Source organism: Patagioenas fasciata, chromosome 1, assembly GCF_037038585.1.
Source record: "Patagioenas fasciata isolate bPatFas1 chromosome 1, bPatFas1.hap1, whole genome shotgun sequence".
NCBI classification, from domain to species: Eukaryota; Metazoa; Chordata; class Aves; order Columbiformes; family Columbidae; genus Patagioenas; species Patagioenas fasciata.
In genome coordinates this window covers 176,057,081-176,077,365 of record NC_092520.1, presented here as the reverse complement: position 1 = coordinate 176,077,365, position 20,285 = coordinate 176,057,081, and the positions used below count along the sequence as shown (strand labels likewise).

The following is a 20,285-nucleotide window of genomic DNA, read 5'->3' as shown; positions in this document are numbered from 1 at the left end:
CAGACCCCTCAGAGCTGACTGTGTCCATCCTCATGCAGCAGTTATGGGTGGCTCAGCACGACCCAAGCAGTGGCCAGAACAACCACCCTTCCAGCTTGCAGAGAGAAGAGAAAGGCCATGGGGTTCATGCAGTGCCCACACCACAGTGATACTTACGATAGCCCTGGGGCCTGCCTATGAAGTTCGCAAAGCAGACACAGCCACCCAGGCTGCCCCTGGATCAGGGTGATTACATGAGCCCCAGGTTTCTTCCATCTTCACTTTAAAAACAGTCACCTGGAGAACAAAATGCTGGGAAGAGAAGGACCAAGAGCAGGGGAGTTGAGTGGCACTGAACAGACAGGAGGTGACTGCCAGGTTCCTGGCAGCACTCGCCATCCTAGGGGCCACACACACTGTGTTTTGCTCCATGACTCTCAGGAACACTGAGCTGCCCAAACTGTGCCGTTTCCCCTCTTGGGTGCTGCCTACCATAGCAGGGCCCCAGGGGCTCGTCCTGTGGCACAGCTGAGTGACTGTGTTCTCAGGCATCGTCTCAGGAGAGCTGTGTGAGGCAAGCCAGCAGCACTGCATGGATCAGAGGGCAGCACAGCAACAGATTATTAAAAAAAGAGAAGTACTATCCAGATTAACCTTTAATCCAAGCAACACATGCATACACAAGGACAGGCTCTTGTGAGTTTCTAGTGACAGCCAGTCTCTGCAGCATTGGCAGGGGTAGGAAGAAACAATCTCCAGCATAGGCTTTCCCGTAACACTGCACTGCAGTTTCTTACAACTTCACCTGACTCACTAGCTGCTGCCAGAAAATAAGTGTCTGGCTGGAGTCCTGCTCCAATGCCATCATTGAAATCCAGCCTCCCTGGCTCTGGGAAAACACACTGACTGCACTTTGGTAATGCGGGCAAGACCTAACCATGCTACCTTGAGCCATGACTGACTCAGGAAACTCACCCCATTTCCTCCCACTTTCGCTTGATACATTTTTGTAGTTGATGTCATAGCTGCATTTGGACACAGGTCTGACCCTCACGTTACATCCACTGAAGACATCTTAGCCCCATTTGCTTGCTGATGTACCTCAATTAATGGCTAGCCTCCCCTCCACAGGAGATGGAGAGGCACACACCTTGAGGGACCACGGTTTAGACCAACACAGACTAAATGGCCCTTTGGGATTCTCTCCATGGAATATCCGCAATCCCAGGATTGAGGCTCCTCAGCCAACTCCTCATGAGCAGCAGTGAATCAGGGGCTCAACTTCACTCAGGAAGTGCTGGGCTCCTGGGGAGCTCATTGAAATCCCTGCAGGCCAACCCACTGGAGGCTTTGGCTTGGAGGAGAGCAGGCTTCCACACTGGCAACCAGTGTAGAACATGTTTTGCAGCCCAGGCCTTGGCTCAGATTTTCTCTTCCCAGAGACACAGGATTTGGGGCACACCAGCACTCCAGAAGAGCTGTCCTGGCACGGCAGCATTGTGCTAGGATGTCAAGAACTCCCTAATGCAGAGCAGCAGTCACCCTGCCATCACTGCCCTCCTCTTCAAATTCTAATCCATCAAAGAACAACTGTCCCCAGGTCACCTCTGTACAGCCCTAGCCCAGTGGGTTAAAAATTAGTAAAAACCTAATCTCCTCAAATCGAAGTAATGAGTAATGTCAGAAACAGCCTTTTGCAGGCTTCATTCTCCATCGATCCTTCTTAACTGATCGTTTCTCACGCATGCACACACACACATTTTCCATTCCTTTTCCAGCCACGCTGCATGTTTATACCAACAGAAGCGACCAGTGGAAAACAATTCAGCTGTAGAATTAAAGCAAGGGGAAGTAAATGACCACACGAAAAGACCATAAGGTAAATGTCAGTTCTCATATTTAATATTTTAATAATGTTGTTTGCAACATTTACCACATAAATCATCTAAATAAATAGATGCTGTACAGTCTCTTATCCATATCAGTACAAAAATAAAACCACACTTTGTGTCAAGTTATACTTGAACCTGCCCTCCCTTTGCTATTACAATCTCCTTTTACAGCACATACTCGCTCAGAAAAGGCATTTATATTCCAATTGGTTTGTTTGGAATTGGTTTACTCCCCGTTTCCCCCCACTCCCCAAATACATTCAGTTAGTCTGTACAAAAGCTAGAAGCTCATTCTGTGCAAAAGGAAGCTTTCTGTGTGCAAAGACTCAGATACTCTAGCGTGCTGACAGGAACAACAGCAGCAACTGAAGAGATAACAACAAAAATCATGGAGGACTCTCCCCTCTAACTGACCCCATCCTCCATTTCCCTTCCAACAGAAAGGAAGCATACCAAATCAGATGAGCCGGTGTGCAAAACAATCCTAACGATGTGCATACACCAAGGGGAAAGATTGGTGCTGAAAACCCAGCAAGAGGACTGGGGTTCCCACAGCTGTAGAGCTGGCTAGGTGAGGAAAAAAGACTCTTCTCTCAGCCTGCTCAAAAGGTTTCTGAGTTTTTGAGAACAAAAGCGCCATCTAAATCATTTTAGTTCTTTTGCTGCCATTCTGTTGGAGATGGGGTGAGGAAAATGGCCTCTGGAAAAATCCAGGAGGTACTGAAGACAGCTCCTGGTTCACCCTCCCTTCCTCACCCCGCCCCCTGCAGATATCTCCCTGTTCCTCAAATAAGCTAATAAGGTGCAATTTTTCAGACAGGAAACTCTAAAAAGATGTCTCCAGAGCTAGAAGAAGTGATCATAGTTCCAGACTAGGATCACTCAAATTGAAACTCAGCTTCATTTTTCCCTTTCCTCAGACAAAGGAGGTGGGGAGGGAGGAAGGCGACCTGCACCCTGAAGCAAGCAAGGGACTTTGCAGGTCTCCTCTCCTCCCTGAGGGAGCCCTCCTTTCCTTGGCACGGCCAGAATGCCCTCCTCTTCAGCCATGGGAGGGAGGCAAAGGGCTGGGTGGCAGCTCTGGAAAAATGATAAGGAGCAGCCAGCATCCTGAAACAGATACATCTTTTGCTTTTCAAATGCCACTTTTAGACAGACGATAAGGAGTACTTAGCACTCCTAGTGCTTTGCATTTCCAAAGTGCTTCAAAATATACTTCAGATTTAAAAGCAAAAAAAAAAGCTGCTTAACATTTTGACAGATTTGCAAAAAGCTTCTTTGTGCTGACACTACATTTTCTGGTTAAAAAAATAATAATAATAAAAAAGGCTTTCCACCTCCTCCTTCTGCAAAATCTCCCTCCTAGTCAAAACTCCGCTACCCCAGTAACGACATAAGTTGTGACAGAGGTTCCAAACCATCTTACGAGCTCTCCCCTTCAATACCCGTCTGGCACTCTCAGACCAGAACCCCCAGCATCCTTGCAGAGCAGCCCACGGCAGATGGAAACAACCTCAGCAGCAAAGCTTCTACCCCATACCAACTTGATAGCAATCCATCTCCCCCGGCTCAGCCATTACATGCTCCCACTGAGCTCTGCTCCTCTCTACAACACACAGTTAACTAGGGATCATCTCCCACTGCTCCCTGATAAGCCACTATACTTTAAAAATTTAAGAGTGCAAGGGAAAGAGAACTGGAAGAGAAAAAGGGGTCATCACTCCAAGAAGCGCTTGTTAAAGGAAAGGATTTGAAGAGTCTGAATTGATTTTTAAGTGATTGCTTCTCTCTCCTTCCAATTGTCCTGGGGCTGTTTTGTAAGCCTTCCCATCTTGACCAACTGCTTGGGTGGAATCCAGGTGGTTCGACACCCAGAAGGTTCACTCTGTATGAGGACAGCAAGTTCAGCAGGCAGAGGACAACAAGGTCTCTTGATCATAAGCTATTGTCTCAAAACAAATTTACCATGCCCTTGGGAACAACTGTTTTATGACAAGCATGGCAAAAGTGACATACTCCCTCTACCTTTATGTGCTAATGCTATACATTTCCACGTAGAAGTCACCCTATGCAAGGTGTCAATGTACGCATCTCCTTTGCTTTCACAAATGATAAAAGACAGCTACATAAATGCAGCACTGACCACCTCCTCTTCACAGGGCCCACTCAACTCCAAGGGGCATCCACCCACTGATGCAAGGGACCAGCTTCACAAGTTCTCTGCACTTCTAACATGCCTTCTCTCTCAACCGCACCCAAAAGCCTGTCCTCAGCCACCTTGCCACAGCAACTCTGAGGCAGCTGCCCCTACTATTTTTCTAGAAAGGCTCACTGCCTCCTTCTTCCTAGGCTACAGGTAAGCAAGGGAGGAACAGAAGATGGGTAGATACCAGTTAGATTTAGAAAATCAGGTTTTTGTACTTTGCCTAATTCAGAAAGCACAAACCTAAAGTTTGAGAGGAGAGGAAGGGGTGGAGAGGTGGTGGTAGATTTAGCTTTGCTTAAATACATGGATGTGGCTGACAACTCTTGCCACTGCCTTCCACACCCTGGCCTCTGTTGTGGCTACCACCGAGGGTCCTGCATGAGCTACCCTGCCTATTTTTTGACCTGTGTGAGGCCTCCCTTCTCTGTTCCAGTGAAACCATCAAACAGCACTAGCTGGCATACAGCAGGAAACAGCACTGGGGCCAAGGGCCCCCTGTGAGGTGAACAAACAATTTTATACATTCAGTCACAAAACACCAGAAGAACAATTCCGGACAGTTTCACAACACTAACAACAACAAAAAAAGCCACTCATTTCTCAATAAGCTTCTTTCTGTCTGAGGCTCCAACATAAGCAAGGGTCAATTCACTAACAAATTTGGGTTTATTTTGGCAAATGGAACTGCTTTTGGGTGTTCTCACAATAATATCCTGGCCTTGCTTGAAAAAGAAAAACAAAACAAAAACCAAAACCACCTTGGTCTGACTTCACAAGCAGAAGGGCCCCCAAGCAAATGCAAGACAATAAGGAGCATGCAGGAGCTAAAAGGCTACTTAATGCCACTACTATGTGTTAAAACTTGCTGTTCCAAGGTATCACATGTATCAGTACAATAACATCTAGTTTATAACCATCCAGGAACAGAGGCAGTCCTTTCCTTTTTTTTTTTTTTTTAAGACAGCATTAACAATAAAGGTTTCCCAATCTCATGAAGCCCCTCAGTTCTGTCATATCATATACAGTGAGATCACTGTGAGAAGATCTACAAAATAAAATTTTTCCGTCCCCAAAACGTGGCTGGTAAATTCTCACATGGAAACAGTTCTAAAAATCACTATTAGAACAGCTCTTCTTCAAGTTTGTTTCTTGCATACAGTTCAGTAATTTCCACTGGCTGAAGTTTGTTTTTCTTGTTTACAGCCATGGAGCCAAACGAGGTATGGGAGAGTTAACCCATTTCTATTCTTGGCTTGTGCTTTAAATAGAATTATTAAACTCAGCTTCAGCTGGATGCTATTCTGGCTCTTCTAATCAAACGGAATGCTTAACAAAACTCTGAGCACAGCATCTGATTTTCATGATATGTTCGTCCAAGAGGTCCCAACTCAATTTTCAGATTTTGGGTTGAACTGGCAGATGGATGGTGTGGGGGAGAAGAGACAAGTAAACCCAGACAACCTCTCTTGCCATTACAAGTAAAACCGTCATACATCTCTACACCTGCAGAAGTGGAATAAAGCTCATTTTAAAGTCCATGAGGACCAGCTCTACCATGGAAGTTTATGATATGTCACCAGATGATATGGAACGGAGCCACATTTTAAAAAGATTAAGAGAAAAATCTTTTCAAAAAGATCTTTAACATGAGCAAGAATTCATGAACGTCAAAAAAAGTCCACTCCAACACAGTAACTGCTTAGTTTCCTACCACAAACTCCTCCTCACACACACACAAAACCAAACCCACGCACATGCAACTTGTTGCATCTTAACCTGATAAGGGTTAACTCCTCATTGACCTGTACGCAAAGCAGCATGGTAGCCAGGTACTTTGTTCAACACTTCGTGTAGCGAGATGATTAGTCACCAGCAGAACGCATGCTAGATTCATCCAAAAAATGATTAAGATATGAAGCTGTGGGTGGATCCTCTTTGAAAGACAAACACAGGTCTCTGAAAACTCTACTGCAAGAGGAAGAAAATATGTTTAAAGAGAAATGCCAAAACAAACATTGAGAAGTCTCAGCTGGTGAGTGGCGAGAAAAGCAGAGGATGGAAATCCAGTTTATTAGGACAAGCTCTTTCCTGCTGCAGGATTGGTATTACTTCCAATGTTCGCCAAAGCCAGGAACTTTGGTAAACAGGAAGCTTTTTTTGGTGTATTTGTACACTGAGGTAAAGACAGGACAAAGGCGACAGTAATGCATTAGAATAAAGAAACCAGATTCTATAAATGCCAAGAAGATTTAGCAGGATGAGCTGGAATTCAAGACTTTAAAAAAAAAAGCTAAAATATTGTACTTCTGCAACCAGAACTACCTGACCTGCTACAACCCTCAAGAGCAGACCCAGATATGTGGTACATCCACTGCTCACACCCAAAGAAAGATGCAGGTATTCAGATTTGGCAAATGTTGGGTAGAAAGGGTATGTGGGTGTGTGTGGGGGAGTGATGATGACAACACAGTCTGACCCCACATCCTGCAAAAGAGGGTGCAACTCCAGATACAGAAGCCTCGCTCTGGACACCCACATTCAACAAACATCCGGAGCCTGTATGCTTACCTCATCAATTTGCCCTTGCTAGCTATTGCAAGCTTCTTTCCCACTCACTCTTCCTCCCACCACATAATTCCCCCCTCAGCTTCCACTTCTCACCCTCTCAGATTTCTCCATAATAAAACTTCTTTGGCAGTTATTTGGGAGACAAAAGGCTAGTCCAGAAATTCAAGATCTTCCCAGTGGTCCCGAAACTGTTGTGACACAGTAGAAGACAGGCCTGATCAAACAGCTCTCTGCGATGGAAAGGGAAATCCTAAGTCTACACTGAGCTGCCATACCCTATCTGAAGTAAAACCTGCTTTTAGAAACCACAGGGGCAGGCCAAGCACTTGGCAAAAAGCAGATGTGTGGAGGACCAGATGTCCCAGAGCTCCCAAATTCTGCAGGCCAGCAGCTAAGCCCTTCAAAGAAACACACTGAAGTGTCTTTAGCTCAGAGCTCAAAAGGCTCGTAGCTTCATATAGAATTAAGACAGCAGATATGAGATGCTTCAGGTGGTGTGAGGAAACAAAGGATTTAAGGACAGTAATAACAGTAGCCAATGTTACCCTGCAGCACTCTGTCCTGCAGTTCCCACCTTAAACTGTAGCTTACTTTTCTTGCTTTCCATAGGAAAAGGTCTATATTTAAAAATTAAAGTTATTTAAATAAAATTTGCTTTTAAAAATATGGAAGAGAACATGCATGTGCAAGAACAGATGCTATGCTAAACTACCAAATCAAAATACAGCAATTCTTCAAAAACCTCAAAGTGTCACAGGCAGTCCAGCACAAGGCATTTTAAGTGCAAGATCAGGCAGGGTCTATTGAAATACATACCACTTTCCTTGGCAAAGATTTTTAAGCCTTCCAAGGGGAAGTTCCCATCAGTAAGTAGTACAGGATCACAGATACTGTGAGGAGACTGGAGTCACGGAAAAATGTTACTTGGGCAGTACAATCCAAGAATTCTCATTGCTAAGATTTAAGATTTTTTTTAACCCTCCTCAAATCTAATACATGCCTTCCCCACACGTTGTTTACCTTGGATCTCTCAATGGGATCCAAGAACAGAATTTGCTGCTAATCAAAGGTCCATTTCTAGCTCAGTTCTGTCCAATTCCTGTGTCCTGGGCCTGTGCCAGTATCCTGGATATCTTTGCAGTGCCAGGCAATGCTTTGGTTGTCCTCTTAGCCTCTCCTCCCAGGGGAGAGGAGTCAGTTTTCAACCAACTTATTACCAGAGATTCAGGGCAGCATTTGTTATTAATACTGAATTTGGCTAAGGCTAAGAACACCCCACTTTCCATAACACATTCCTTACACAGCTCAGCCAAGACTAGAAATCCTGTTTAGCATACACAGAACGGTATGTCTCGACTGCGCTGCATTTCTGAGCATTTAATGAGGGCAAATTGAATTTATGTCGCCAATCTAGATTTCAGAGATGCATTTCAGTCTTTCCACATGATCAACAAACAAAGGGAGAAACCTCTGCTGTCTATACAGACCCATGCTGCAAAGACTGAGTTAACCACAGACATGCAAAGACAGTTCTGATGTCCTGACAGCAGGCCACAGGGAAAACAGTACTGGAGAGAAAGTCTTAACAGGCTGGAGTTATCTACACAGGTAGGATACATCACCTCTCACTGCTGCAGGAAGAGAGGGAGGAGGAAGGTGGGAAGAGCAATGCACAGAGAATAATCTTTATCCAAGGGATATCAGTTGCAGAGCAAGGCGGCAGGCTAGAGATCCAGCTCTCTTTCCACCTCCACATGCCCTCTCCCCACAAATGCAGCTGCCACCACTTAACAGGATAAAAGGCAGATTGTTCAGCTTGCTGCTTTCACATCTAGGAGGGGAGTCTTTGCCAGAGAAAGGGACATCAGTTTTTCAGATGGACAAAGCAATGACAAACACACACCCCCTACACTGCTTTTTTTTTTTTTTTTTTTTGCGTATCTGAAAGGGGAAAAAGGAAAAAAAAGAAAAAAGGTTTCTGTAAACATTTTAAGAGGAGACATTTTGGATTTTTTTTTTCTTCAGGGTAAAATAACCCTTCCCCCTAGCCCCACCCTAAAAGTACTGGTTTTGGGGAGCACTGAAAATGGAGATTCAGAACGCCGCGCTCCGGTCTCGGAAGAAGCCCTCAGCCACTTGTGCTTCTCTGAAAGTGACGGTAATGGAGTTTGCAGTGATGTCTGTCACTGTCACTTCGCTGGGGGGCACAGTGGGAATCCAAGGGAGACTGCCATCCACATCTGCTGCAGAAGGAGAGGCAGACAAGAGCATGTTAGTGACAGTGAGGGAGAAGGAGGAAGGAAAGGATGGAAAAGGGGCCTCCTTTCTGAAAAAAGGTAGGTGAAATCAGCTTGTACTGAGTCTGCACATACATGGCAAGAGAGAGCATGGGCAAGCCCTCCCCTCAGAGGCTCTAAGAAAATGGAGGATCACTGCAGGGAATAATGTGAAAATGAAAGAGTAGCAAAGGTGTCCAAACACAGACCAGCATTGCAGCAGACTACATAGAGGTCAAAAGACCCTGTAACACAACCCAGCTCATCTAACCATCCACAATTCCCCGACACCTCTCACCCCATCTTAGCCCCTAATTTAGCTCTGTGTCAACAAAGCACATCCACCCAGGTGTGATCTCACCTGCTTTTAAACGCTCTACCCTGCTGAAAAGTCAAAAATCACACACTCTTACACATGCTCTTCAGATACTTCTATGGGGGTCAAAGGGATCCAAAATGAACGGTCTTCCTCATACTGCATGTGCAACACAGCCTGGGCGCAATTCTGTCAAAAATCCATCAATACTGCTTCACGGAGAGGCTGCTCTCCCTTTCTCATACCTTTCCTTTGCTCACAGATTGCTCCACACAAGAAATCCAAGCATCCCTGTACTTTCTCACTGCAAAAATAATTATTAGTCCCTCACTTCCCTCCAGCTCCCAGAGACCACCACAAAAATACACAGAATGAGGACGGAAAGCATACCCTTTTCCTGTCAGTACACCTGTACTACAATACCTTGTTGTCCCAACCTAGGCAAGGAACAAGGGCCCCTTAAAAGTGTACTTTCTGGCACTCTTCCAATCCCAAAGCCCAGTGATTCGAGGAGTGAACAGCTCTACACAGTTGCCCATTGCCAAATGCAACATCAGGTTCCTCTGTGCTAGCCCAGTTGCTGCCTTGCTGGATTTTGGGTGCTGTTTGAATCCCTCTCAGAAACTAAGGGATAGCTTTGATTCCCAGCCTTCTCTCCAAAATCCTGCCTAATCCTGCCTGGCTAACAGCTGCTCCTAGCAAGGAGTAACAGGATTCCCTTAGCTACTACAAGCCACACAAACCCCAGTTTTCCACTCCTCAGGAAAGCTACGCCTTCAGAAGCTTTAATAATGCAGGGACAGAGTTTCCCTGGTAACTCAGAGCAGCAAGCACATCCCACAGACCTCCTGCAGAAGATGCTAGTATCCCTCCCCAAAATGCCAAATGTGCTTGGACATCTCTCATGCCTACAGCCATACTGCGTACCCAGTGGGATCAGGCAGGAGTTACCATCCTTAGCTCATCTCTCTCATCCCCCTCTCACATAGCTCCATAAGCAAGTAACTAGAGGATGGGTGGTGTGGAGAGGAAAGGGAAGGAGAGGACAGAAGAATGCACTCTGAGTTCCTAGCGACATTCCTGTGTGCTCCCCAGAGGAGCACTATGAGGAGTGGTGGGATCTGAGCTTGTTCACTGCCAGCCAAACTCCTTTTAGCAGAGCAGCAAGCAGAACATGTGCGGATATGTGGACAGAGGCAGAGTTCATCACTACCACACCTGCATGTCACCTCTGCTGGGAGGAAACTGAGAGTAGAGTAACTTGCAGTATCTTCTGCAAGTTTGCTGAAAGAGGCATCACTGATATAAAACTACAGAGAGGCAACAGCACCAAAAAAATAGGTTAATCTATGCTATTCATCCAAACAAGAAAGGAACTTGCAGACAAGAGGGCCACGTGAGCCAGTGAGAGCTGCTCTGAGGACCCAACCTAAACCATGATCCCAGGATGAAGCAAACAAGGAGGAAGCATGCAGAGCATCCTTCACATGTCCCAGAACTTCAAAGCCAAGGGATCTCTGGCCTTACCTTCTTTGCTGGTGTGCTGCATGGCCTCCCAGTCCTCAGAGCCCTGGCTGCCCTCTAAACCCACTGTATCATTCAGGAAGAAGTCATGCCTGCAGTTTCGGCTCTCCAGGCTCGCCATGCGGGGGAACTTCTTCCTTGACAGTCGCAGATACTTCTGATTTTTGCGTTGCTTCCGAAGAGAGAATGGCAGGACTGATCCTCCAGTCTTCTCTGAGAACTCTGCCTGTCCTGGCTTGGCCCCTGGCAGGCTATTGTCTCCTCCTCCAAACCTCCGCGCAAGCGAGAAACAAAGCTTGTCCTTTCCCTTGTGGGCGCTCCTCAAGTCCATGCCATACAGCCGCTGTCAAGACATGAACGCAGCAAGGCTCAGAGTGGAAATCTGATAATACAGTCGGGTCCCATTTGGGAGCCAGGAAACTACTCTTTGTTCAAGTCCCCAAACATCTAGATGAGCTAGGATAAGTTGTGCTGTTTCTACAACACTGTTCTTCTCACCTCTTGTACTGTCATCTAAACTCTTCCTAATATGTGCTTGCTAGGATTGGCTGCTTAGCTTGGCAATTCAAAGTGTGCTGGAACTCTGCATCCGACCAGTGGCTGTTTTTAACATGATGGAAAGTCCAAGCCTAACATGAAATTAAAAGAGCACACAAATCAGGTAACCTGCAACCACCCAAGCCCAGAGTTTATAAAATCCTAGTTCAGAAAGACAGACCTGTTGCTTTTTGGTTTGCCATTTTAAAGACAAGTTATCTCGCTCTTCAGCTAATAGGTTAACACTATCTGCCTACTCACTGATTTCATGTTGTTGTGTTAGCTTGTTACCTCTAATTTTGTCCACGCAACAGCGAATCGACAGTTTCTACCTCTCTGTGGGCAGAGGAGCAGCACAGCAGCTAACAAATTAGAAACACATAGAAGAGCAAGAGGCTACCTGCAGTAGGAGACGCTTTGGTTTGGGGCCTCTTTTCCTGTACCCTGATGCACGGTCTCTCTCTTCCCTGTAAAAGGGGAACACAGATCAAACTGAGTACTAAATACTGCAGCACAAAACCTACTCAAGACTTTCTGCCTTTTGCAGCACAACTCCCTCATTTCACAGAATCACAGAATGTAAGGGACTGGAAGGGACCTCAAAAGATCATCTAGTCCAGTCCCCCTGCCAGAGCAGGAACACCTAGATGAGGCTACACAGGAACGGGTCCAGGCAGGTTTTGAATCTCTCCAGAGGAGGAGACTCTACCACCCCCCTGGGCAGCCTGTTCCAGTGCTCTGTTACCCTCACCGAGAAGAAGTTTCTTCTCAAATTTAAGTGGAACCTCTTGTGTTCCAGTTTGAATCCACTGCCCCTTGTCCTACCGTTGGTTGTCACCAAGAAGAGCCTGGCTCCATCCTCGTGACACTCACCCTTTATAAATATATAAACATTAATAAGGTCACCCCTCAGTCTCCTCTTCTCCAAGCTAAAGAGACCCAGCTCCCTCAGCCTTTCCTCATAAGCAAGATGCTCCACTCCCTTAATCATCTTCGTTGCCCTGCGCTGGACTCTCTCCAGCAGTTCCCTGTCCTTCTTGAACTGAGGGGCCCAGAACTGAACACAATATTCCAGATGCGGTCTCGCCAGGGCAGAGTAGAGGGTAAGGAGAACCTCTCTCAACCTACTAACCACTCCCCTTCTAACACACCCCAGGATGCCATTGGCCTTCTTGGCCACAAGGGCCCAGTGGTGCCTCATGGTCATCCTGCTGTCCACCAGGACCCCCAGGTCCCTTTCCCCTACACAGCTCTCTAACAGGTCATTCCCCAACTTATACTGGAACTTGGGGTTGTTCCTACCCAAATGCAAGACTCTACATTTTCCCTTGTTATATTTCATTAAATTTTTCGCTCCCCAACTCTCCAGCCTGCCCAGGTCTCGCTGGATGGCGGCACAGCCTTCTGGCGTGTCAGTCACTCCTCCCAGCTTGGTGTCATCAGCAAACTTGCTGATAGTGCACTCTATTCCCTCGTCCAAATCATTGATGAATATATTGAATAATACTGGTCCTAGTACTGACCCCTGAGGCACTCCACTAGATAGAGGCCTCCAACTGGACTCCACCCCATTGACCACGACTCTCTGGCTTCTTCCGTGAGGATGCTGTGGGAGACTGTGTCAAATGCTTTACTGAAGTCAAGGTAGACCACATCCACCGCTCTGCCATCATCTATCCACCTTGTTATGTCCTCATAAAAGGCTATGAGGTTGGTCAAGCAGGACTTCCCTTGGTGAAGCCATGTTGACTGCCCCTAATGACCCTCTTATCCTTGATATGCCTTGCGATGGCACCAAGGATAAGTTGTTCCATCAGTTTCCCAGGCATGGAGGTGAGGCTGACTGGTCTATAGTTACCCAGTTCCTCCTTCTTGCCCTTTTTGAAGACTGGAGTGACATTTGCTTTCCTCCAGTCCTCACGCACCTCTCCCATTTCCTAAGACTTGGCAAAGATGATGGAGAGTGGTGTAGCAACAACCTCAGCCAGCTCCCTCAGCACCCGCGGGTGCATCCCATCTGTACCCATGGATTTATGGATGTCCAGATTGCTTAATTGCTCCCTAACCCAGTCCTCATCAAGTGAGGCAAACTCCTCCATTGTGCCGCCTTTCTCTGGGGCCTCAGGGGTACAGGATTCCTCAGGACAGCTTCTGGCAGAGTAGACAGAGACAAAGAAGGCATTCAGTAACTCTGCCTTCTCTGTATCTTCTGTCACCAGGGCACCCACCTCGTTCATCAGTGGTCCTACATTGCCTCTGGTGTTAGTTTTATATGCCACGTATTTAAAAAAGCTCTTTCTGCTGTCTTTGACCCCTTTCGCCAGGTTTAATTCTAAGGAGGCCTTAGCTTTCCTAGTTGCTTCCCCACACCCTCTGACAACAGCCTTATATTCTTCCCAAGTGGCCAGCTCCTCCTTCCATGATCTATAAAATCTCCTCTTCCATTTGAGCTTTCCTTCATTAAAACCCAATGGTGACCAGCGTGGGCTAAGAAAACATCCCAGAATTGCTTTTTGTAGGAGTGAAAGCCTTGCAATAAGGGAATTTTCCTGACTCAGCTGAACAATGATGGGTTAGAGAAACTTATCACCTCAGATCACTCCAGTCCAGCTCTGGACCAGAATAGAGCCTGAGACTGATTGCTCTGTGGGTCGGTGTTGCTTGTTCTTTGCCTCATTTCCTGAACAGTACCAATAAAAGCTGCTTTAACCCTGTCTTGTCCACCTCAGCCAACACCAGCGTACAGAGATCAAGCAGGATTCATTGCTATACATTTCATCTTTGGTCAAAGTAGGGCAACAGGGGCACTATATGCACACTATGAAATAAAGATCCTATTTCCTTTCCCTGTATCCAGGGAGAGAAAGAACATGCACCCTTACTTTTCTTCGTAAGCCACTACCAGGCGAGGGTCCAAGATATGATCCTCTGGCTCCCATGTGCTGTATCTGAAGAAAAACATAAGAAATATAAAGTAAACAATACTTTAATGAAACATTCTCTCTGCAGGCCTGCTACCAGTGTGCTGCAGCCCTGGATACTGTCTTCACAAGGGTTGGTGGGGCCTGTCACAACATTGCGAGAGCTCTGAGGAATCCCAGTCATTCCCTCCCCAACTTCCCGCATACACCACCTCCCCTTCCCAAAACAGGCAGGGCCAAGCGTCAAGCAGCTCTTTGTAGGAAACAGGGAAGACTTTCCTCCCCAGGGCCCCCTCCATGCTGTTTGCAAATCCTGTGCAGACATTCACAAACTGATTTTAAGTCAATGCCTAAACAGGTCTCATCTGCAGCACTCCCTCAGATTCAGTGAACCCCATGGAACAATTACACTTGATCTGATACAGCTCTCTGAAAAATAGGTCTCTCTTAATTTAGAGTGCTCGAAGAGTAAGTACGCTCTCTCACCTGCATTATTAATTACCTCTAATCACTGGAGCTGAAAGTATTCATTTAAGAAGAGTTTAATTTCTCTCCACTGATGACATTCAACTAAACATGCTTAGACCTGGGCCCTGAGGCAAGTTGATGGCCGCTTTCCAACTATTCCTCCCCTTGCTCAACTCCCCCTGCAGGTTATTTCTGTCTAGCAGAGGTCATCAGTATTTCTGCATCAGCGCAGGAGGAACACATCTGCGTTGTGGTGAGGGCTACCAAAACTACTCAAAAGAAGCTTGATGCTCTCAAAGTAGCCTGTGAACAGTGTCACTCTGCTTACTTTCCCTCCATTGCCAGACAGCTGTGACAAGAGTCAGATACTCAGGAAAGGACTGAACTCACCCAGCAGGCAACACTAAAACCAGTTCTCAAAGGGCACAGCTGCACTTAATACCAGGGAGAAGCAGCCAAAACCTCCTATCTGAAAGGATCACAAGGTGGTCCTCATGGCATGTTTGCTTCTAAGGGGTTATGTTTGCCCAGAAAAGGTGAGCAGCATGTCTCTACCATGCAAACTCAAAGGAAAAAAAGCAAGTCTGAAACCACTAATTCCTCAGAACATTAATTTTTCTGGAATGTGAAGTCCAGGGCCTGGAGGCAGAGCTCCTTGCAACCCTGGGGAGGAGAGCCAGAGAGAAGCCACATGCAGGTGGGCAAGAATACATTTGAATCAGTGACTTTAAAAAAGGGGAAAGCATTTTAGGATGTTTACATTTCTGAATGAAGCACAGGCTGTAGATGAGGGCACATGATACATGCATGTATGTACACAGGGAAGGTGGTTTGGAAGTGCTTTTTGCTTTCCTTTCTCCATTAGATAGAAGAATATTACTGAAATATAAGAGAGTTCCTGAAGAATGGGTCTAGAAATGGAGTACAATTCTTTTACAGAAGAGAAAAACAAAAATATGAAATTCAGATATCCCAAGGTACACTGTACATCAGAGAGTTAAGAACAGACATCTTTATAACCAGCTGATCCCTCTCTCTCCTTTGCTCAAACCTCCTGCAGCAACCTGGCTCTGAGCTGCCAAAGCCAAGAGGCTCTTTGAACAGAGGAAGGTTTCCTCCCAGCTGCAGGGATTCTGGCAGTCATTCTATAAATTTAAGAAAAATAATAACACAAGGGAGAAAAAAAAGACACTGGCTTTCTTTTCATGGGCAGGAGAAGAAAGGGGATTTACTTTTTTTAAAAACTGGTAGGTGTTGCCCTTTTCTCTGCAGCTCAATTTCTGGCTTCACTGCAGTGGCAAAACACTGCGTATAAAAAAACATGGTTCAGTTTGCCACGCGCGCGCACACACGCAGAGCTATATATACGGGTACACACAGCCCAGGCTGCAGCAGAACTGCAGAGAGCAGGCACTCTGGAAAACATAGATCATATGATCTTCCTTCCCCCTCCTCCTACTCCTCCTCTTCCCCCTCCCCTCTTAACTCCAATACAAGTTGTAAACAAGCTTGTAGCTGGAATCAGATTGTAACTCCTCCATTTCTTGACTGCAGTAGAATCCAGAAATATGAGGTGCAGGGCATAACAATAATTTTTTTATTAAAAAGGAAAAAAAAAAAAGAGTAAAATACTAATTATTTGGGAAAGCAGCAAACAACTGACTTATCCTTGTTCACTTCCATGAAGCCTCTAATAGGAATGGTGAGGTAACTGGCACAGGATTACAAAGAGCAATGCGACAAGGTTGGGGATGGGATTTAAGAGAAACGGGACCTGGGATGAGGAAACAGAATATACTGGAAGACAAAGATGCAAACAGCTTGTGGTGCTGCATGCCATCACAGGCATGTGTATGTTTAGAAACAAGGAACAGAGACTGCTAGCAGGATGAAAGCTACTTCAGTGCTCATACCATCCTGGTCTTAAGCAACTCAAACCACTGAATGAACAGTTAAAATGGAGAGGGGAGAAAAAAAAAAAAAAATCAGTGCTTTTCAGATTTGGAGTTTGAGGGAAGAGGGAAGGTATATAGACATGTCACAGCATCAAAAGAAGGGAACCCTGACATCCCCTTGCTCCCTGGGCAGAAGGTTGTGTTTTTAATTTCCAAAAAGAGTTTCTGGCTCCCCAGAGTTTCAAGGTGCAGGGCTTGGAGAGGCAGCAGTAAAAATATGGGCTGCTCTGTCCAAAGAAACATTATGCCATGCCTCAGCCCACCTTCTTAGCAAGTGACTCTACAAGAGAAGGACCTCAATGCATTTGCTCAAAGGAGAACGGGATAAACATGAGTATTCTGGCCAAAAGGGGGATGGTGCCTTACAGACTATGAATACATTTCCCAACATCTACCAGCGATTAAATTAGGCTTGGCTACTTAGAAGGCTGAAGGAGTCCAAGAACTGACCCACACTATATGGCAACTCGTGCTCAACAAGTGCACAAGATGACACTGTGACAGCGGAATTTATAATGAAGAACAAAGTCACCCTTTCCCACCATCACCACCAGCGAGGGGAAGCTGCTTTTATTCACACACGCCCTACAAACACAAGGATTAAGCATGAGGATTAGGCATGCAGGAACACATTTCAGCTTCTTGGACACCAGGTACGATCTGACAGGACCATCCTAGCAGGCCTTGCTTTGCAACTGCAAGTATGAACCCATAAAAGTAGCCCCCTTTTGCTTAGCAACACACAGTGCAATTGCATGTGTAATGTCGTTGTACCCACACACATTGTGTATGTACACACATGCAGTTCCAAACAGAAAAGCAAAGACAGCACCTCATATGGGTTGGCCAGGAGGCTGTTCTACTATGCTGCTAGCTAGCAGTAATATTCTCCAGTTACCTAATCCTTTTAATCTCAAAGCATTTTACAGATTGTTTATGCACAGAGCAATCACTCTTCTTCAGAGGCAGCTGTATTTTAACACGAGAAGTATCTGTAAACAGTAGACAGCAATGCTGCAATTTTTTTTTTTTTCCTTTTTTCAACATAGCAATCAAAGTGAAAGCAGAAAAGGCCCTCAAAATAACAGACGGTTTCAGACAAGGAAATGAAGGCATGGCTGTAATTTCCAAGTGACAAAGATCACCAGCATTTGGCTACAATCAATAAAACTGAAACATTGTCCCTCTCCATTTGCAAATTGTATGGGGGAAGCAGCAGGACAAGACGACATGACCATCAACTTGTTTTCTATTTCTAAAGACTGTCTATAGCTCTAAAAACAAAGTGGGGGTGCTCTTGATGCCAACTCAAAAAAGCAGGAGCCCTTCCAAGTTCGGAAGTCAGGGCTCCTTGTTGAACTCATAATGAAACTACAAACATAGGTACCTAGAAAGCATCTCAGTGGAATACTTCAGTGGTGGCAAAAAACAGTCAGAATAGACTGGCACACAGTTTGTATCACTCAGCTGCCAGTCCGGAAATAGGTTTGGTTTTGGTTTGTGGCTTTGTTTTTGTTTATCGTTGCTGGAATGAGGCACAAGAGATTACCCACTAAAATGAATTGCTCAGTTGCAGAGCAAACAGTGTAAACTACTACCAAATATTTAGAGGAAAAAAGACAAATAAAGCACAACTTACTTTGGAGGCCATCCTTTCCACTTCACCAGGTATTCTACTTTGCCCTAAAGGTGAAAAAATAAAGACGACAACAGGTAAACTCTGCAACCAAATATGGACTACCATAATATGCAACCAGTCAACAGGACTAAACTCTGCAACTGAAAAGCCTATTTCCCATTAGTTTATTTTCAAAACAAACCTACTTCCTCATTCAACTACACTTGCTATACCTTTTTCCCCAGAAAACGGGCACACAGCGGTATTTAAGCATGCTTGAACTGCCATCAGCTTGGGAGCACGCCTTTGCAGAAGCCTAGCAGGCAGAACCCCAGAAGCCAACTGGAGAGCAAGACTGCAACTATTCCTTCATTTACAGGCAATCCTACAAGGAGTCAGCAGGCATAAACGTGAAAAAGAGATGTATGCCAGGAGCAAGTGTCAGAGAAATTTTTTTAAGCAGAGAGAAGAAATACAATATTTCAGAACCTACGAAGCATCTCTTTGGCATGTTCCCTTCCAGCTGCTACACGCTTTACTCAAATACTGTTCTATCCATCATAGTCACTCAACCTTTCTACCTAAGCAAACAGGAGCTCATAGCTGAAGTTCAGTTATCCATTTATTTGTTCACTCTAAGTACAAGATTTAAAAAGAAAAATAAAAAGCAAACATAAGCATAGTGATTAGAAACCATGCTCAAGGGCTCCATGAGCAGTGTGCACAACTGTTAAAATCTTTAATAAGCGCTTCCCAAAGCATGGTAGAGGCCTTCATCCCTGCAGGAGGATCACACCTCGAAGTGCCGCTATTGCAGCTGCAGACACATTTACAGGACAGCACAGCAAGCAAAGCACTCGGGTACTTGAGCCAGAGAACTGTTTTTCTTTTCCTCATGGGGGGCTCACCAGCTTCCCAATGTTTGAAAACACTGCCCCTATAAGGAACTTTCCGCCAAAGGATCTCTACACTCTGCTTGTTTACAGGTTAATCCTCATAACACCCTGTGGGGACGGAGAGCACTTTCACCGCTGGGGAAACTGAGTCACTAGGCTGGGCCGCCAAATCTCGCAAACCCCCTCTGGATTCGGGCTGTCCAGTTTGTTGTCAGCAGCACTGACTCTGCAGAAACTGAAACCCCTCAGCAGTGACACCCTCTCCCTGTCCAGGCTGCCCCAGAACCTCCCCCGCGGAGACCCTGGAAGCACGAACGCACCCACCCACCCACCTCACGAGCAACTCCCGCCAACACGCGTGTCCCCCGCCCGCCGGCCCCAGGCAGGTGCCGGTGCCGCCCCTACCCCGCCGTCCGCGCGGGGAAAGAAGGCAGGAGGACCACGCGCGCGCCCACCACGCCCCCTGCCCGCCACGCTCGTGCAAGGCAGGGAGGGCGGGAGGGTGTCCCGGTGAGCGCCCCCTCCCCGGGGGGGCCCGCCCCGCCGCAGCCCACCTTCCGCACGCGCTTCTTGCGGATGCTTTCCACCGCGAACACCTGCTCCCCGATGGCCGACAGCTCCATGCAGCGGGCGGGACAGCGGCGCTGGCGCCGGCCACCGGCGGCCCCGCGGCCGGGGGAGCTGGCTGTCGCAAGGCGGTGGGCGGCGGGGCCTGCTTCGCGCGGCGGTGGCCGTTACCCGCTGGCGGCCGTTACCCGTCGCTCCCACACACACGCCCCCTCCCCTCCCCCCGCCCCGCTTTAGAACCTGCGCAACGTTTTCCCCGGCGCGCGCGGGGGGGCGGAGCGCGGTGCGGGTTGGGCGGGAACCGCCGGAGGGGTCGCTCCGCCTCACCCCGCGGCCGGCACTCGGCCTCCCCTCTCCGGGGGACAGGCTCCCGCTGGGCCCTCGCTTGCCTCACAGGAGGAGCCGTCGGTTCCCAACACCCCGGCGCTTGCGTGGGGAGCACCGTGAGGAGCCTGTGCCCACCGCCCGCGCGGTCTCTGGCTGACACGAAGCGTTTCCGAGTGTGTCCCGCAGGAATGGCCCTCGGCGATCGCGTGTCGTGGGCGACGGGTGGGAAACCGGC

General features: G+C 47.0%; 1 protein-coding gene across 3 annotated transcripts; it reads right to left on the bottom strand.

Annotated features, from left to right (window-relative positions):
* Window positions 1-1,859: 1,859 nt before the first annotated feature.
* CBX7 (chromobox 7) lies at window positions 1,860-19,945 on the bottom strand. Of its 3 annotated transcripts, XR_011736329.1 has the most exons (7): window positions 19,711-19,945; window positions 18,282-18,325; window positions 14,181-14,246; window positions 11,699-11,765; window positions 10,765-11,104; window positions 8,263-8,888; window positions 1,860-7,535 (listed from the first exon to the last, which is right to left on the bottom strand). XR_011736329.1 is itself a non-coding variant. In XM_065840565.2 (6 exons), the coding sequence occupies exons 1-6, from the start codon at window positions 19,777-19,779 to the stop codon at window positions 8,740-8,742; spliced, it is 735 nt and encodes a 244-aa protein (XP_065696637.1). In that variant the 5' UTR covers window positions 19,780-19,945; the 3' UTR covers window positions 1,860-8,739. The 3 variants fall into 3 exon arrangements, 2 of the variants coding, with proteins under 2 accessions (XP_065696637.1, XP_065696647.1); XM_065840565.2 differs by having other exon boundaries at window positions 1,860-8,888; XM_065840575.2 differs by having other exon boundaries at window positions 1,860-8,885.
* Between the last annotated feature and the right edge of the window lie 340 nt (window positions 19,946-20,285).

Bases quoted from the DNA above. Each gene is read 5' to 3' on its own strand.
- CBX7 (XM_065840565.2), bottom strand. From the start codon at position 19,779: ATGGAGCTGTCGGCCATCGGGGAGCAGGTGTTCGCGGTGGAAAGCATC. The intron at 18,326-19,710 runs GTGGGCTGCGGC...TTTCACCTTTAG, and splicing joins GCAAGAAGCGCGTGCGGAAG to GGCAAAGTAGAATACCTGGT. The intron at 14,247-18,281 runs GTAAGTTGTGCT...GTTTTTCTTCAG, and splicing joins TGGAAAGGATGGCCTCCAAA to ATACAGCACATGGGAGCCAG.